The sequence below is a fragment of the Cherax quadricarinatus genome, chromosome 6 (genome assembly GCF_038502225.1).
Source record: "Cherax quadricarinatus isolate ZL_2023a chromosome 6, ASM3850222v1, whole genome shotgun sequence".
NCBI classification, from domain to species: Eukaryota; Metazoa; Arthropoda; class Malacostraca; order Decapoda; family Parastacidae; genus Cherax; species Cherax quadricarinatus.
The window spans coordinates 49,867,012-49,882,752 of record NC_091297.1 but is presented as its reverse complement, the minus strand read 5'-3'; the positions used below and the strand labels follow the sequence as shown (position 1 = coordinate 49,882,752).

Genomic DNA, 15,741 nt, shown 5'->3' with positions numbered 1-15,741 from the left:
AAAGTTTCTCCTTTTACATTTAGTAATATATACAGGAGAAGAGGTTACTAGCCCCTTGCTCCCGGCATTTTAGTCGCCTCTTACAACACGCATGGCTTACGGAGGAAGAATTCTGTTCCACTTCCCCATGGAGATAAGAGGAAATAAACAAGAATAAGAACTAGAAAGAAAATAGAAGAAAACCCAGAGGGGTGTGTATATATGTGCTTGTACATGTATGTGTAGTGTGACCTAAGTGTAAGTAGAAGTAGCAAGACGTACCTGAAATCTTGCATGTTCATGAGACAGAAAAAAGGACACCAGCAATCCTACCATCATGTAAAACAATTACAGGCTTTCGTTTTACACTCACTTGGCAGGACGGTAGTACCTCCCTGGGCGGTTGCTGTCTACCAACCTACTACCTATATGGATTATATATATAACATATAAATAATGTTGGAGATCTAAAGTGTCGTATCTGGGCACCTCTGCAAAGACAGTGATTATTTGTGAATGATGGCGAGTGTTGAATGATGGTGAAAACTTTTCTTTCTTTTATTACTCTGCCTCGGTGGGAGACAGCCGACGTGTTGAAATAAATAATGCTTGGGTAAATAAAAAATTTGTATTTGAAAATCTGTCTAAAATAATTACATTTACATAAACACTCAGCTGTCAGACAACTCTTTGCTTTCAAACATATAAACTACCGTTAGCACCTTTTGCCATTCCCTTTCCTTCTGATTATACAAGTCATTCATCTGTAGCTCACTACATGATTTTGCAAATAAAAGCTTTGGTGACAAAAAATGGAATAAGACAAAAGTCTACAATAGGTCATATCAATTAGGAGGGGTTATCTTAACCCCTTCAGGGTCCAAGGCCAAATTCTGAAGTGGTGCTCCAGTGTCTAAGAAATTTTGAAAAAAAAAAAAAAAATTATTTTTTTCTTACAGAATTAAAGAGTATATTTTTGTGAAGGTAATAAGACAAAAAAAAATTTTTCTGATCAGTACTTACCGAGATACAGCGGCGGGAAGTTGACCCAAAATGACCGGGTGGCGGCAACATCAGTGACTTCCGCAAAATCCCATTTTTTTATTTTACGTTTTTTATACATTTTTCTTTTCTTTTCTAATTTTTTTTCTTTTTCTAACAACATTTGTGGCCTGTGAGACCAGTATAATGTATATTGTATAAGTGTACACTCATTGTATTCAACACAATAACTGCACTAATTTGTTTATCATTATATTGCTTACAAAACTTGTTTACAAGTTTATTGTAAACAAAATGATGAAAATATTAGTGCGGTTATTGTGTTGAATACAATGGTACCATATAGTACCATATGGTACAATGGTGCAATGGTACCATATGGTACAATGACACCATATGATACAATGGTACCATATGGTACAATATGGTACAATGGCACATGATACAATGGTACCATATGGTACAATGGCACCATTTGGTACAATGGTACCATATGATACAACGGTACCATATGGTGCAATGGTACCTTATGGTACCATATGGTGTAATGGTACCATATGGTACCATATGATGCAATGGTACCATATGGTACACTGTACCATACAGTACAATACCATACTGCAATTGTACCATATGGTACAATGCAATATGATGTAATGGTACCATATGGTACATTGTACCATACAGTACAATACCATATTGCAATTGTACCATATGGTACAATGGCACCATATGATACAATAGTACCATATGGTACAATATGGTACAATGGCAAATGATACAATGGTACCATATGATACAATGGTACAATGGCACCATTTGGTACAATGGTACCATATGATACAATGGTACCATATGATGCAATGGTACCATATGATACAATGGTACCATATGATGCAATGGTACCTTATGGTGTAATGGTACCATATGGTACATGATGCAGTGGTACCATATGGTACATTGTACCATACAGTACAATGATACCATATGGTTCAATGTACCATATGGTACTGTTGTATTCAACACAATAAACACACTAACATTTTCATTATTTTGTTTACAATAGTTGTTTACAACAAAAATATTTACAAGTGTACAGGAACTTGATGTGTTCCTTGAGGTGGATGACAAAGCACTTTGTCTTGGAAACTGAGTCAGTAGCTAGCTTGTGTCGCCACTCACTCAGTCTTGGCTGGTGTCTCATGCCACCAACACCTATTGACCAAATGGTTCACGGTATCATATGTTACAGGGTACCTTATGGTACACTGTACTATATGGTATAGGGTACCATGCAGTACAGGATAACATATGATGCAGGGTACCATATGGTGCAGGGTACCATATGGTGCAGGGTACCATATGGCACAGGGTACCATATGGCACAGGGTACCATATGGCACAGGGTACCATATGGCACAGGGTACCATATGGTACAGGGTACCATATGGTACAGAGTACCATACAGTATAGGACACCATATGGTACAGATACAGGGATAACTATGGAAGTAAGTCACATTGACTTTTTTGGGTTATCCTAGGATTTTATACATATGCTGCTATGTATGATAATCTATGTAATTGTATTTCTGTACACCTGAATAAACTTATTCAAGTGCATGTGGCATCATAAGTAAGTTTATTTAGTTATACACAAATAAAGTTACATAGAATATCATACTTAGCAGCATATGTTTGGAGAACCTAGGATAACCCAAAAAAGTCAGACAGACTTATTTCCATTAGGGTCCCTGTACCCTGTACCATATGATATAATGTACCATATGGTACAATGTACTATATGGTACATTGTACTATATGGTACCACTCTACCATACGGTACCATTGTACCATATGATACCATTGTATGACATGGCACCATTGTACCATATGGTACCATTGTACCATATGGCACAATGGTACCATATGGTTCAAAACCATAGAATTCGTCTTCATCTCCACTTCCATCAGTCTTAGAACTGTAAGTTGTGAAGAGGAGAGTCAGAATTCGCCCCGAGAGTGAGTGGGGAGTGAAAGCTTCCTTGCCGCCAGGCACTATGAACAAAGCTAATTTGCCGGTGTTCCCACAATGCCATGCGGGCGTCCAGATTTTTTCTATGGTGTGCACACTGACCACCCAGACCCATTCTCTCAGATGTAGGCCTACCAGCCTTCTCGCGCTAAATTTGATGCCACTAGAATTTTGGCGTAGATCTACGGTTTGGACCCTGAACGTAAAGCCGCAGATCTACGGTACGGACCCTGAAAGGGTTAAGTACAGTAATATTAAAAAGTTGTGTCTAGGAGAAGTATTGTTAAGAATATATTTTGGCTGTACAAATCAGGGCAGTGAAGGTATTTTCTTCTTTTAGTCACCCTGCCTCAGTGTCACCTTGCCTCAGTGTCACCCTGCCTCAGTGTCACCCTGCCTCGGTGTCACCCTGCCTCAGTGTCACCCTGCCTCAGTGTCACCCTACCTCGGTGTCACCCTGCCTCGGTGTCACCCTGCCTCGGTGTCATCCTGCCTCGGTGTCACCCTGCCTCAGTGTCACCCTGCCTCAGTGTCACCCTGCCTCAATGTCACCCTGCCTCAGTGTCACCCTGCCTCAGTGTCACCCTGCCTCGGTGTCACCCTGCCTCGGTGTCACCCTGCCTCGGTGTCACCCTGCCTCGGTGTCACCCTGCCTCGGTGTCACCCTGCCTCGGTGTCACCCTGCCTCAGTGTCACCCTGCCTCAGTGTCACCCTGCCTCAGTGTCACCCTGCCTCAGTGTCACCCTGCCTCAGTGTCACCCTGCCTCAGTGTCACCCTGCCTCAGTGTCACCCTGCCTCAGTGTCACCCTGCCTCAGTGTCATCCTGCCTCAGTGTCACCCTGCCTCAGTGTCACCCTGCCTCAGTGTCACCCTGCCTCAGTGTCACCCTGCCTCGGTGTCATCCTGCCTCAATGGAAGATGGTCAGAATAAAAAAAAAAGACATAATATAAAAGTGGAATCATCTAATAACCTCTGCATCTGTAGCTTCTGGATATCCATAGCGTATATTTTCCATAATGGATGTAGCAAACAAAACTGGCTCCTGGTTGATGAAGCCAATAACACGTCCACGGAGCCAGGAAGGATCCAATGTACGAAGGTCAACTCCATCAAGCATTATAGATCCACTCTTCACATCGTAGAATCTGATGAAAAACATTAAATAGTATAATTCCCTGATGTAATCATTAATATGCAATATGACCTCACGTATGTTATGCAGAATATTTATGCCGAAACATTCTGCAAAACACATGTGGTCAAGTTTCTTTCATTTATTTATACATATGTTTGTGTGAGCATGTGCATGCATGTGTGTGTGTGCATATGTGCATTTATATGTGTATGTCTCTCTCTCTCTCTCGAGTTCCCGTTTTCCACCTATCAAAGAGCCTGTCCCTGTGTACCCTATAAATTTTCCTGAGTACTCTGTGTTGTTACCATATCTCTCCAGACTCTCCTATCTTCCAATGTTGTTAGATTAAATTCCATTATCCTCTCCTCAGGTCCCTTAACTGTGTGCGTTCTTAAGTTTCTTAACTCTGTGCTTTCTTAAGTTTCTTAACTCTGTGCTTTCTTAAGTTTCTTAACTCTGTGCTTTCTTAAGTTTCTTAACTCTGTGCTTTCTTAAGTTTCTTAACTCTGTGCTTTCTTAAGTTTCTTAACTCTGTGCTTCCTCAGGTGTGGGCTCCATACTGTTGCTTTGTATTCAAGACAAATATGCATGCATAACACACACAAATATGCATGCATAACACACACAAATATGCATGCATAACACACACAAATATGCATGCATAACACACACAAATATGCATGCATAACACACACAAACATGCATGCATAACACACAAATATGCATGCATAACACACACAAACATGCATGCATAACACACACAAATATGCATGCATAACACACACAAATTAGTGTGTTGAAGCCATATACTATATATAATGCTGTACTGCAGCATTATTGGGCAATATATTGTGCACTTGTCTGAACCTGGTTTCTGGGCAGACCTACTACATTTACTTACCTCTCCAGTAACTGAGCAACAGTAGACTTGCCACCTCCAGATACTCCAACCAAAGCCACAACTTTGCCAGCTGGGATGTGTAGGCTGAAGTCATGCAACACTTCCTTCAATATTAGATAATTTGGTAATATACAATTTCAAAAGGAAGATATTTTTCAATGTTTCAAATGGATTACCCAGCTACAAAAGAAGCAGCAGCATTTTATGTACACAAAAGCCACATAAGTATTTATATGAAAATTCACAAGACTTCTTTTTCTCAGATATCAGTACATTAGTTCACTTGGAGTTAGAGAGAATAGATGAGAATACAAGTACAGGTGCACATCTCTTTATCCGAAACCTTTGGGGCCTGTATTGTTTTGAATTTCAGACTTTTCAAATTTCAGAGTGATTTTCAATGCCGCCACGTGATGCGTTGTGATAATTGACACTCCACACACCATGAAAAAGCTTCGATTTTCGAAACTTTTTGAATTTCAGAATTCCAGATAAAGGGATGTGGACCTGTATATGATTGATTTCAAAATATTATTTTGAATTTGTGACTGCTAAAAAAAAAAGTAATTGGATATCCACATGACCATAATACAGTGGACCCCCGCATAACGATCACCTCCGAATGCGACCAATTATGTAAGTGTATTTACGTAAGTGCGTTTGTACGTGTATGTTTGGGGGTCTGAAATGGACTAATCTACTTCACAATATTCCTTATGGGAACAAATTCGGTCAGTACTGGCACCTGAACATACTTCTGGAGTGAAAAAATATCGTTAACCGGGGGTCCACTGTACTTATGTACTACTGTACACAGATATTACTATACTGTACTCACCTGATCACATCTTGTAGGATAAGCAAATGATACATTTCTGAACTCAATATTTCCCATCAGAGAATGGTATGGAATTTTCTTTCCTCCTCTTATGGGTATTGTTTGTTCTAGCTTGATAAACTGAAAGTGGCAATTAAAACTGCATTAAAACATACCCATTTTCATTAATGTATTGCACAAATTAACTTTAAGGATAGAACTAAAATACTAATTAGCCACTAACAGACATTTTTTTCACTGAACACATATCTAGCCAAAGGTGGAGAAGAGGACTGAATAGTAAGAGCACAACCTCTAACCTTAATGAGTGTGCAACAAATCTTACTACTTTTTCATAAGATACAAAGATAAGCTTCATCCAGGAAATCTACATAGAATTTTATTGAAAATATTATAAATTTATATAAAAATCCCAATAGGCATGCAATTGATATAGGCTGACATTGGCAGTAAATTATGCAAATTTAACCTAGAATAATCCAACAAAGTTAGGTAAGGAGTTGCAGACTGCTATTAGGTTGCTATCAGGCATGATCAGGGGTTGAGACACCCCTGATCTCAAACTTGCTCTCAGGATTTAAAAACAAAAAAAAAAAAAAAAAAAAATAATCTTTTTCCAAAGGTAACGAAACCAGAAGTAAGAAATTTGACGGAAAACTTATGGAATTACGCTCTCGCAAAGTTAGCGGTCTCGGCGATATTTGTACACCAGCGATTTTGTCTAATTTGCACATTATTTTTAGCTAATTCCACTGTTCCAGTCAACCAAACTCACAGCTATTTTGCTAGTATTCATTCTATATGGGGAAGTAGAAAAGAATCTTTCCTCCGTAAGCCATGCGTGTCGTATGAGGCGACTAAAATGCCGGGAGCAATGGGCTAGTAACCCCTTCTCCAGTAGACATTTACTAAAAAAGAGAAGAAGAAAAACTTTATAAAACTGGGATGCTTGAATGTGCGTTGATGTAGTGCGGATGACAAGAAACAGATGATTGCTGATGTTATGAATGAAAAGAAGTTGGATGTCCTGGCCCTAAGCGAAACAAAGCTGAAAGGGGTAGGGGAGTTTCGGTGGGGGGAAATAAATGGGATTAAATCTGGAGTATCTGAGAGAGTTAGAGCAAAGGAAGGGGAAGCAGTAATGTTGAAGGATCAGTTATGGAAGGAGAAAAGAGAATATGAATGTGTAAATTCAAGAATTATGTGGATTAAAGTAAAGGTTGGATGCGAAAAGTGGGTCATAATAAGCGTGTATGCACCTGGAGAAGAGAGGAATGCAGAGGAGAGAGAGAGATTTTGGGAGATGTTAAGTGAATGTATAGGAGCCTTTGAACCAAGTGAGAGAGTAATTGTGGTAGGGGACCTGAATGCTAAAGTAGGAGAAACTTTTAGAGAGGGTGTGGTAGGTAAGTTTGGGGTGCCAGGTGTAAATGATAATGGGAGCCCTTTGATTGAACTTTGTATAGAAAGGGGTTTAGTTATAGGTAATACATATTTTAAGAAAAAGAGGATAAATAAGTATACAAGATATGATGTAAGGCAAAATAACAGTAGTTTGTTGGATTATGTATTGGTAGATAAAAGACTGTTGAGTAGACTTCAGGATGTACATGTTTATAGAGGGGCCACAGATATATCAGATCACTTTCTAGTTGTAGCTACACTGAGAGTAAAAGGTAGATGGGATACAAGGAGAATAGAAGCATCAGGGAAGAGAGAGGTGAAGGTTTATAAATTAAAAGTGGAGGCAGTTAGGGTAAGATATAAACAGCTATTGGAGGATAGATGGGCTAATGAGAGCATAGGCAATGGGGTCAAAGAGGTATGGGGTAGGATTAAAAATGTAGTGTTAGATTGTTCAGCAGAAGTTTGTGGTTACAGGAAAGTGGGTGCGGGAGGGAAGAGGAGCGATTGGTGGAATGATGATGTAAAGAGAGTAGTAAGAGAGAAAAAGTTAACATATGAGAAGCTTTTACAAAGTAGAAGTGATGCAAGGAGGGAAGAGTATATGGAGAAAAAGAGAGAGGTTAAGAGAGTGGTGAAGCAATGTAAAAAGAGAGCAAATGAGAGAGTGGGTGAGATGTTATCAACAAATTTTGTTGAAAATAAGAAAAAGTTTTGGAGTGAGATTAACAAGTTAAGGAAGCCTAGAGAACAAATGGATTTGTCAGTTAAAAATAGGAGAGGAGAGTTATTAAATGGAGAGTTAGAGGTATTGGGAAGATGGAGGGAATATTTTGAGGAATTGTTAAATGTTGATGAAGATAGGGAAGCTGTGATTTCGTGTATAGGGCAAGGAGGAATAACATCTTGTAGGAGTGAGGAAGAGCCAGTTGTGAGTGTGGGGGAAGTTCGTGAGGCAGTAGGTAAAATGAAAGGGGGTAAGGCAGCCGGGATTGATGGGATAAAGATAGAAATGTTAAAAGCACGTGGGGATATAGTTTTGGAGTGGTTGGTGCAATTATTTAATAAATGTATGGAAGAGGGTAAGGTACCTAGGGATTGGCAGAGAGCATGCATAGTTCCTTTGTATAAAGGCAAAGGGGACAAAAGAGAGTGCAAAAATTATAGGGGGATAAGTCTGTTGAGTATACCTGGTAAAGTGTATGGTAGTTATTATTGAAAGAATTAAGAGTAAGACGGAGAATAGGATAGCAGATGAACAAGGAGGCTTTAGGAAAGGTAGGGGGTGTGTCGACCAGGTGTTTACAGTGAAACATATAAGTGAACAGTATTTAGATAAGGCTAAAGAGGTCTTTGTGGCATTTATGGATTTGGAAAAGGCGTATGACAGGGTGGATAGGGGGCAATGTGGCAGATGTTGCAGGTGTATGGTGTAGGAGGAGCCACCAGGCCCGGTGGCCTGGTGGCTAAAGCTCCCGCTTCACACACGGAGGGCCCGGGTTCGATTCCCGGTGGGTGGAAACATTTCGACTCATTTCCTTACACCTATTGTCCTGTTCACCTAGCAGAAAATAGGTACCTGGGTGTTAGTCGACTGGTGTGGGTCGCATCCTGGGGGACAAGATTAAGGACCCCAATGGAAATAAGTTAGACAGTCCTCGATGACGCACTGACTTTCTTGGGTTATCCTGGGTGGCTAACCCTCCGGGGTTAAAAATCCGAACGAAATCTTATCTTATCTTATCTTATCTTATCTTACTGAAAGTAGTGAAGAGTTTTTACGAGGATAGTGAGGCTCAAGTTAGAGTATGTAGGAAAGAGGGAAATTATTTCCCAGTAAAAGTAGGCCTTAGACAAGGATGTGTGATGTCACCATGGTTGTTTAATATATTTATAGATGGGGTTGTAAGAGAAGTAAATGCGAGGGTCTTGGCAAGAGGCGTGGAGTTAAAAGATAAAGAATCACACAAAGTGGGAGTTGTCACAGTTGCTCTTTGCTGATGACACTGTGCTCTTGGGAGATTCTGAAGAGAAGTTGCAGAGATTGGTGGATGAATTTGGTAGGGTGTGCAAAAGAAGAAAATTAAAAGTGAATACAGGAAAGAGTAAGGTTATGAAGATAACAAAAAGATTAGGTGATGAAAGATTGGATATCAAATTGGAGGGAGAGTATGGAGGAGGTGAATGTATTCAGATATTTGGGAGTGGACGTGTCAGCGGATGGGTCTATGAAAGATGAGGTGAATCATAGAATTGATGAAGGGAAAAGGGTGAGTGGTGCACTTAGGAGTCTGTGGAGACAAAGAACTTTGTCCTTGGAGGCAAAGAGGGGAATGTATGAGAGTATAGTTTTACCAACGCTCTTATATGGGTGTGAAGCATGGGTGATGAATGTTGCAGTGAGGAGAAGGCTGGAGGCAGTGGAGATGTCATGTCTGAGGGCAATGTGTGGTGTGAATATAATGCAGAGAATTCGTAGTTTGGAAGTTAGGAGGAGGTGCGGGATTACCAAAACTGTTGTCCAGAGGGCTGAGGAAGGATTGTTGAGGTGGTTCGGACATGTAGAGAGAATGGAGCGAAACAGAGTGACTTCAAGAGTGTATCAATCTGTAGTGGAAGGAAGGCGGGGTAGGGGTCGGCCTAGGAAAGGTTGGAGGGAGGGGGTAAAGGAGGTTTTGTGTGCGAGGGGCTTGGACTTCCAGCAGGCATGCGTGAGCGTGTTTGATAGGAGTGAATGGAGACAAATGGTTTTTAATACTTGACGTGCTGTTGGAGTGTGAGCAAAGTAACATTTATGAAGGGGTTCAGGGAAACCGGCAGGCCGGACTTGAGTCCTGGAGATGGGAAGTACAGTGCCTGCACTTTGAAGGAGGGGTGTTAGTGTTGCAGTTTAAAAAGTGTAGTGTAAAGCACCCTTCTGGCAAGACAGTGATGGAGTGAATGATGGTGAAAGTTTTTCTTTTTCGGGCCACCCTGCCTTGGTGGGGATCGGCCAGTGTGATAAAAAAAAAAAAATCAATTACCCACTAAAGTGATCAGAAATCGGTAATCTGTCCAATTTCACACAAAATTAAAAAAATGCCAATTTAAAAATAGGGTCCAGAGAAAACAATGCAGACATTGCTGGCACTAAAAAACATTTCCTCTGTTCCTTAGTAATGTCTCCAGACCCTTCCTATATTACACTTTGCTTTCCATTTTGAATTTTTATTCACACAAAAATTAGAAGATTTACTGTTATGCAGACTACTACACTATTGTAATAATTGTATAAATAATGTCAGCACATTCTAAAAGGCATATCAGACCTCATAGTTGAATGCATATTGGACGAGTGACATAATCTGTGCATTCTGGAATATTGGCAAAAATCGAACATTTCTGCTACTTTTAGCTCAATTTCAAGCTACTTTTAATCCTGAAACCAATCAAAATCATCTCTATTTCTGTAATATATCTTCCCTTCTATCAAATGAGACCAAGAAACTGAGAATACAACAATAAAAAGAATTCAAAACACACCATAAATTCACTGTTTTAAACCAAAAACACAGTCACAGTTTTCTTTTTTTTATTATGCACTGTGTGCTGTATGACATTTTTTATATGGTGCACACTTATCGCACTGATCCATTCTCTCATATCTAAGTCCAAATTTACTGCTCACAGCTTATCTGAGTGAGCTGAGCTGAGCTCATGGTGTAGTACAATGGGTCTGACTCTGGCTTCAAAGCCATAGTACAACAGGATCGACACCGAAAGGGTTAAGCACTAAACTCTTATGGATCATACAGCAGTTGTGTCTGCACTACCTGAGTTAGCAGTTCCCACCTTTTTTTTTTATATATGCACAACAAACATAGAAAACTATAACAAACAAAAGGAAGAGACAAACACACAACTTTATTTCTATAAAGCACAACACAGTAAACAATTAACACCAGAGGATCTGACATGTATAAACTATTTCACAGAAAACCCTATGTCATGCAGAGCATTTTGGGCAGCCTTAAAATTAAGTTATAATTACTAGATAATGAGACAAATAGAGTAGCTTACAAGAATGTTACAGTTTGCTGTATTTGATATTTAAATAATGTAACAATCTGGGTTATGAATTATATTTTGATAATAACAGATATGTTGAAATGATTGGTGATAGTGTGAACATCAATGTAAATACTAATATTATTTGTTGTATGAGTCATGTTATAATACAAAAATTGTGTACACAGTAGGGCCCCACTTATATGGCAGGTTAGGCTCCAGGCTATTGCCGGAAAGCAGACATTGCCGGAAAGCAGAACACCATTTTTTCCATTTATAAATGCATGTAAATGCCAGACAACAAGTTTACACTAAATTATATTAAGTTAGTAATAGAACTAGGCATTAAAAAACACAAAAAGTAAAATACATACACAGTACACTCATTATTTATCTTAAAGTATTTGTAATCTTAATGTAGTGCGAGAGGTGAGTAGTTCTTATTTGTAGGAAGTCAGGTGTAGGTAGCCCTGGCTCCCCATCTCATACTTAATATACAATATTTAAAACAGCCCAGAGAGTTAAAATGCACATACAGTATACTCATTATTATTTACCTTAAAATATATGTAGTCTTAATGTAGGAAGAGAGGTGAGTAGTATTTATTTGTAGGAAGTCAGTGTAGGTAGCTGGTAGGTGTAGTCTGCTTGGGCTACACCTACCAGCTACCTATACTGTGGCCCAGAGCCATATTGTTAGCATCGACATACCTTGTTCACTGAATTTAATTGTTTCTAACAACTACTTTTAGATGCCATAAACGAAGGGAGAAGTAACGAATAATTCATGCCGAAAATTGTAAACAAAAGTGGAGTGGGGGAGTGGCTGGGCCAAACACAGATTCACACACGTTTTCTCTGGTGCCTGAGCAGAGAAAACGTAGTGTTGTCCCTCAGCCCAGCTACCACACAGGTCCACAAGTATTATTATCAGAAAAGGTAAGATACACACAGAGTACAGTGGACCCTCGACCAATGATATTAATCCGTTCCTGAGAGCTCATCGTTAGTTGAAATTATCGTCAGTCGAGTTAATTTTCCCCATAAGAAATAATGGAAATCAAATTAATCCGTTCCTGACACCCCAAAGTATTGAAAAAATTTTTCTTACCACGTGAAATATTAATTTTAATACACACAAACTGAAGAAGACATGTACAATTACATGACACTTACCTTTATTGAAGATCTGGTGATGATTGATGGGATGGGAGGAGAGAAGAGTGTGGATGGTGTTAGTGTTTAGGACTTGAGGTGTCAAGTCCTTTTCTGGGGTTACTTCCCTTCCTCTTTTAATGCCACTAGGACCAGCTTGAGAGTCACTGGACCTCTGTCGCACAACATATCTGTTCATAGAGCTCTGTACCTCCCGTTCCTTTGCGATTTGTCTAAAATGGGCCACAACATTGTCATTCTAATAGTCGCCAGCACGGCTTGCAATAGCTGTGTCAGGGTGATTTTCATCCATAAAGGTTTGCAGTTCAACCCACTTTGCACACATATCCTTAATCTTTGAGGTAGGCACAATGGATTCAACAACTGGCATAGGCATCTCAGGGTTAGCCCCAGACCCTTCAAAATCTTTCTTAATTTCCATACTAATTCTCACCCTTTTTATAACAGGGATGGCTCTAGAAGCTTTCTTGGGGCCCATGGTGACTTATTTTGCAGGTGCAATCACTAAAAACGCTGTGATAATATGAAATGTTCCGATTGTATGTTTGGATGCGACCGCGGTGGCTGGCTTGTAAACACTGCGCAGGCCACATGTGGACGTGTCTCGAATGGAACAAATCGCGTTGGTCGAGTTTTTTAGCGCTAGTCGAGGCAAAATTTTTGCGTAAAAATGTATCGCTAGTCGGATTTAACGTTATACGATGCCATCGTTGGTTGAGGGTCCACTGTACACTTATTACTTACCTTAAAATATTAATATTAATGTGTGAGAGGTGAGTGCCAGGGTGTTTATTGAATAAAATCAGAATGGCACACCATCATCCTCTAACTTGGCACTTAAAGCAAGAGGCTTACGACTCCTCTTTTTATCACAGCTAACCTTAGACGCCATCGTCAATGAGAGCCAACCAGTTAACAAAAGAGTAAACGAGAGAGAGAAAGAGATACAGAGTTGAGACAATGTAAGAACACAAACTGAACAGGTAGTGGGTGATCACTTGGTCAGGCGAAATAAATGCGTATTAATGTGTGTCTACTTTTAGTTCATTCATGTCCATTTGTAAGAGTTTATAAAACATTTACCTCAATATTTTTTTTATTATAATAATAATTACCTCACAATATAAATACTCTTATATTGTGTACAAGTTAGTACAGAATAAACAAATAGCAACACACCATTTTTAGAGTGAATGAAGATATTATTATTATCATAATAAAAAGCACTAAACCCACAAGGGTCGTGAATTGCTATACATAGAGTGAAGGCATAAGAAAAGAATATTTTTCTACAGTTATCCCCCAGTTTGACTAGAGAAAACGTAATTCTTCCGACACTACCTACACAGCTGCTTTGTAAACAAATCTCATATTTACATCAATTTTTATTTTGTGAGTGTATGTATCATGTTTATATGCTATGTAACAGATTTCATATATAATTTTGAGGAAAATATCACAGATGGATTAATGAAAATGCCTATATTAATGTAAAATAAGATATTTAATGTGCCCAAGAGTGATTATTATTACGTAGTACGTATTGGCGTCATGAGTAGAGAGACTTAGCGATTTTAATGTGTACTCCTCACCAGCACAGTGTGTAAGTATATTTAGGTACAGGTACACATAAGTATAATTATCAGAGTACATATAAAATACGCAATAACTTCAAAACACTAGAAATTTTGGAAAGTTTACTGACATAAAAGATGTGGTCACCAAGAATGTAAACAAACCGCGTGGGGCGCGCCATATTTGAAAGGCCGCTTGCCATATAGTAAATTTGAGTCATAATTTGACATCGCCATATTAGCGGAATGCCGTAAGGCAAAACGCCATAAAGCAGGGCCCTACTGTATTTAGATATACCTACATTAAATAAATACTCTTATACAAAAAAAAAATTAATGATACGTTTCTAACAATGCTGTAATGTTTAAGCTCATGTGAGGAGCTCCTTTTTTCATGGGTAAAACATGATGCACTGAAAGGGTTAAAGGAGCATTGTTAAGTAAAATTTAAAACATAATCTGATAGAAACCTAGCCTTTTAAAATTTATGATAATTTTTAAAGAAACATATCTTTCACCTCAAATACTCGTGCACCAGCACTAATGCCACGAACGTATGTGCCAAAGAGGATGCCAAGCTGAGCTAAAGATCGCTGTATGGTCTGGCAAGCCGCCAGGAATGACATGAGGTCACCAGGTTTCATCTGATTGGTGGACATGAGCTTGCCACCAGCATACAATGTTCCAATCACTATACCATTCAAGAAGAGATTTGAACCAGCCTGAAATAAAATTCATTTGCAACATAAAAATTCTAATACACATGAGAGTACATTCTGGTTATTATGAAGACATTTTACCTGCTGTAAACTGCTATATATCACTGAAGCATGTTTAACAAGTCTGCATACAAATTAATGCTTATTTATTAAGAATGGCATCAACAAGTAAGAGAGGTGAAGGTTTATAAACTACAGGAGGAGGCAATCAGGAAGATATAAAATACTAGCGGAAAAGAGATGGGCTGGTGAGAGTATAGGCAATGAGGTTGAAGAGGTATTGGATAGATTTAAGAATGTAGTGTTAGAGGGTTCAGAAGTATGTGGTTACAAGAAAGTGGGTGTGGAAGAGAAGAAGAGCAATTGGTGAAATGATGAGGTAAAGAGAGAAGTAAGAGAGAAAAAGTTAGGTTATGAGAGGTTTTTACAAAGTGATGCAAGGAAGAAGTATATAGAGAGAAAAAGAGAGGTTAAGAGAGCAGTGAAGGAATGTAATAGGAGAGCAAATAAGAGAGCGGGTGAGATATTATCAACAAATTTTGCTGAGAATACGAAAAAGTTTTGGAGTGAGATTAATATGAAAGCTTAGGGAATGAATGGATTTGACAGTTAAAAAGAGGAGAGGAGAGTTGTTGAATGGAGAGTCAAAGGAATCACGAAGATGGAGGGAATATTTTGAGGAACTGTTAAATGTTGATGAAGACAGGGTGATAGAAAATTTTGAATCTTCCGCAACCATAATGCATAAATTTAGCATGTAACTCAATGAAATGCATTGTTGTTGGCTAAAATTAATTTGGGAATTAAAAGGGGAACCAGCAAATAAGTAGTGTTGGGTGGAGAGGATGCCATATGAGGAACAAGACGACATTGAAATTTGAGGGAATTATTCAGAGGCTCTGGAAGCTAAATGGAGTTTAAGCCTCCCA

At 39.0% G+C, this 15,741-nt stretch overlaps 1 protein-coding gene across 6 annotated transcripts in view; it reads right to left on the bottom strand.

Moving 5' to 3' along the window:
- Positions 1-15,741, bottom strand: part of LOC128694479 (mitochondrial potassium channel ATP-binding subunit) — a 348,027-nt gene that overhangs the window by 95,459 nt on the left and 236,827 nt on the right. For 5 of the 6 annotated variants that reach the window (XM_070081553.1, XM_070081563.1, XM_070081568.1 and 2 more), the window contains 4 exons: positions 14,612-14,815; positions 5,893-6,012; positions 5,055-5,158; positions 3,989-4,163 (listed from right to left, as the gene is read on the bottom strand). In XM_070081553.1, coding sequence (XP_069937654.1) covers positions 3,989-4,163; positions 5,055-5,158; positions 5,893-6,012; positions 14,612-14,815 — 603 coding nt within the window. The remainder of the gene's footprint in view (positions 1-3,988; positions 4,164-5,054; positions 5,159-5,892; positions 6,013-14,611; positions 14,816-15,741) is intronic. The other variant, XM_070081574.1, reaches the window with a different exon arrangement.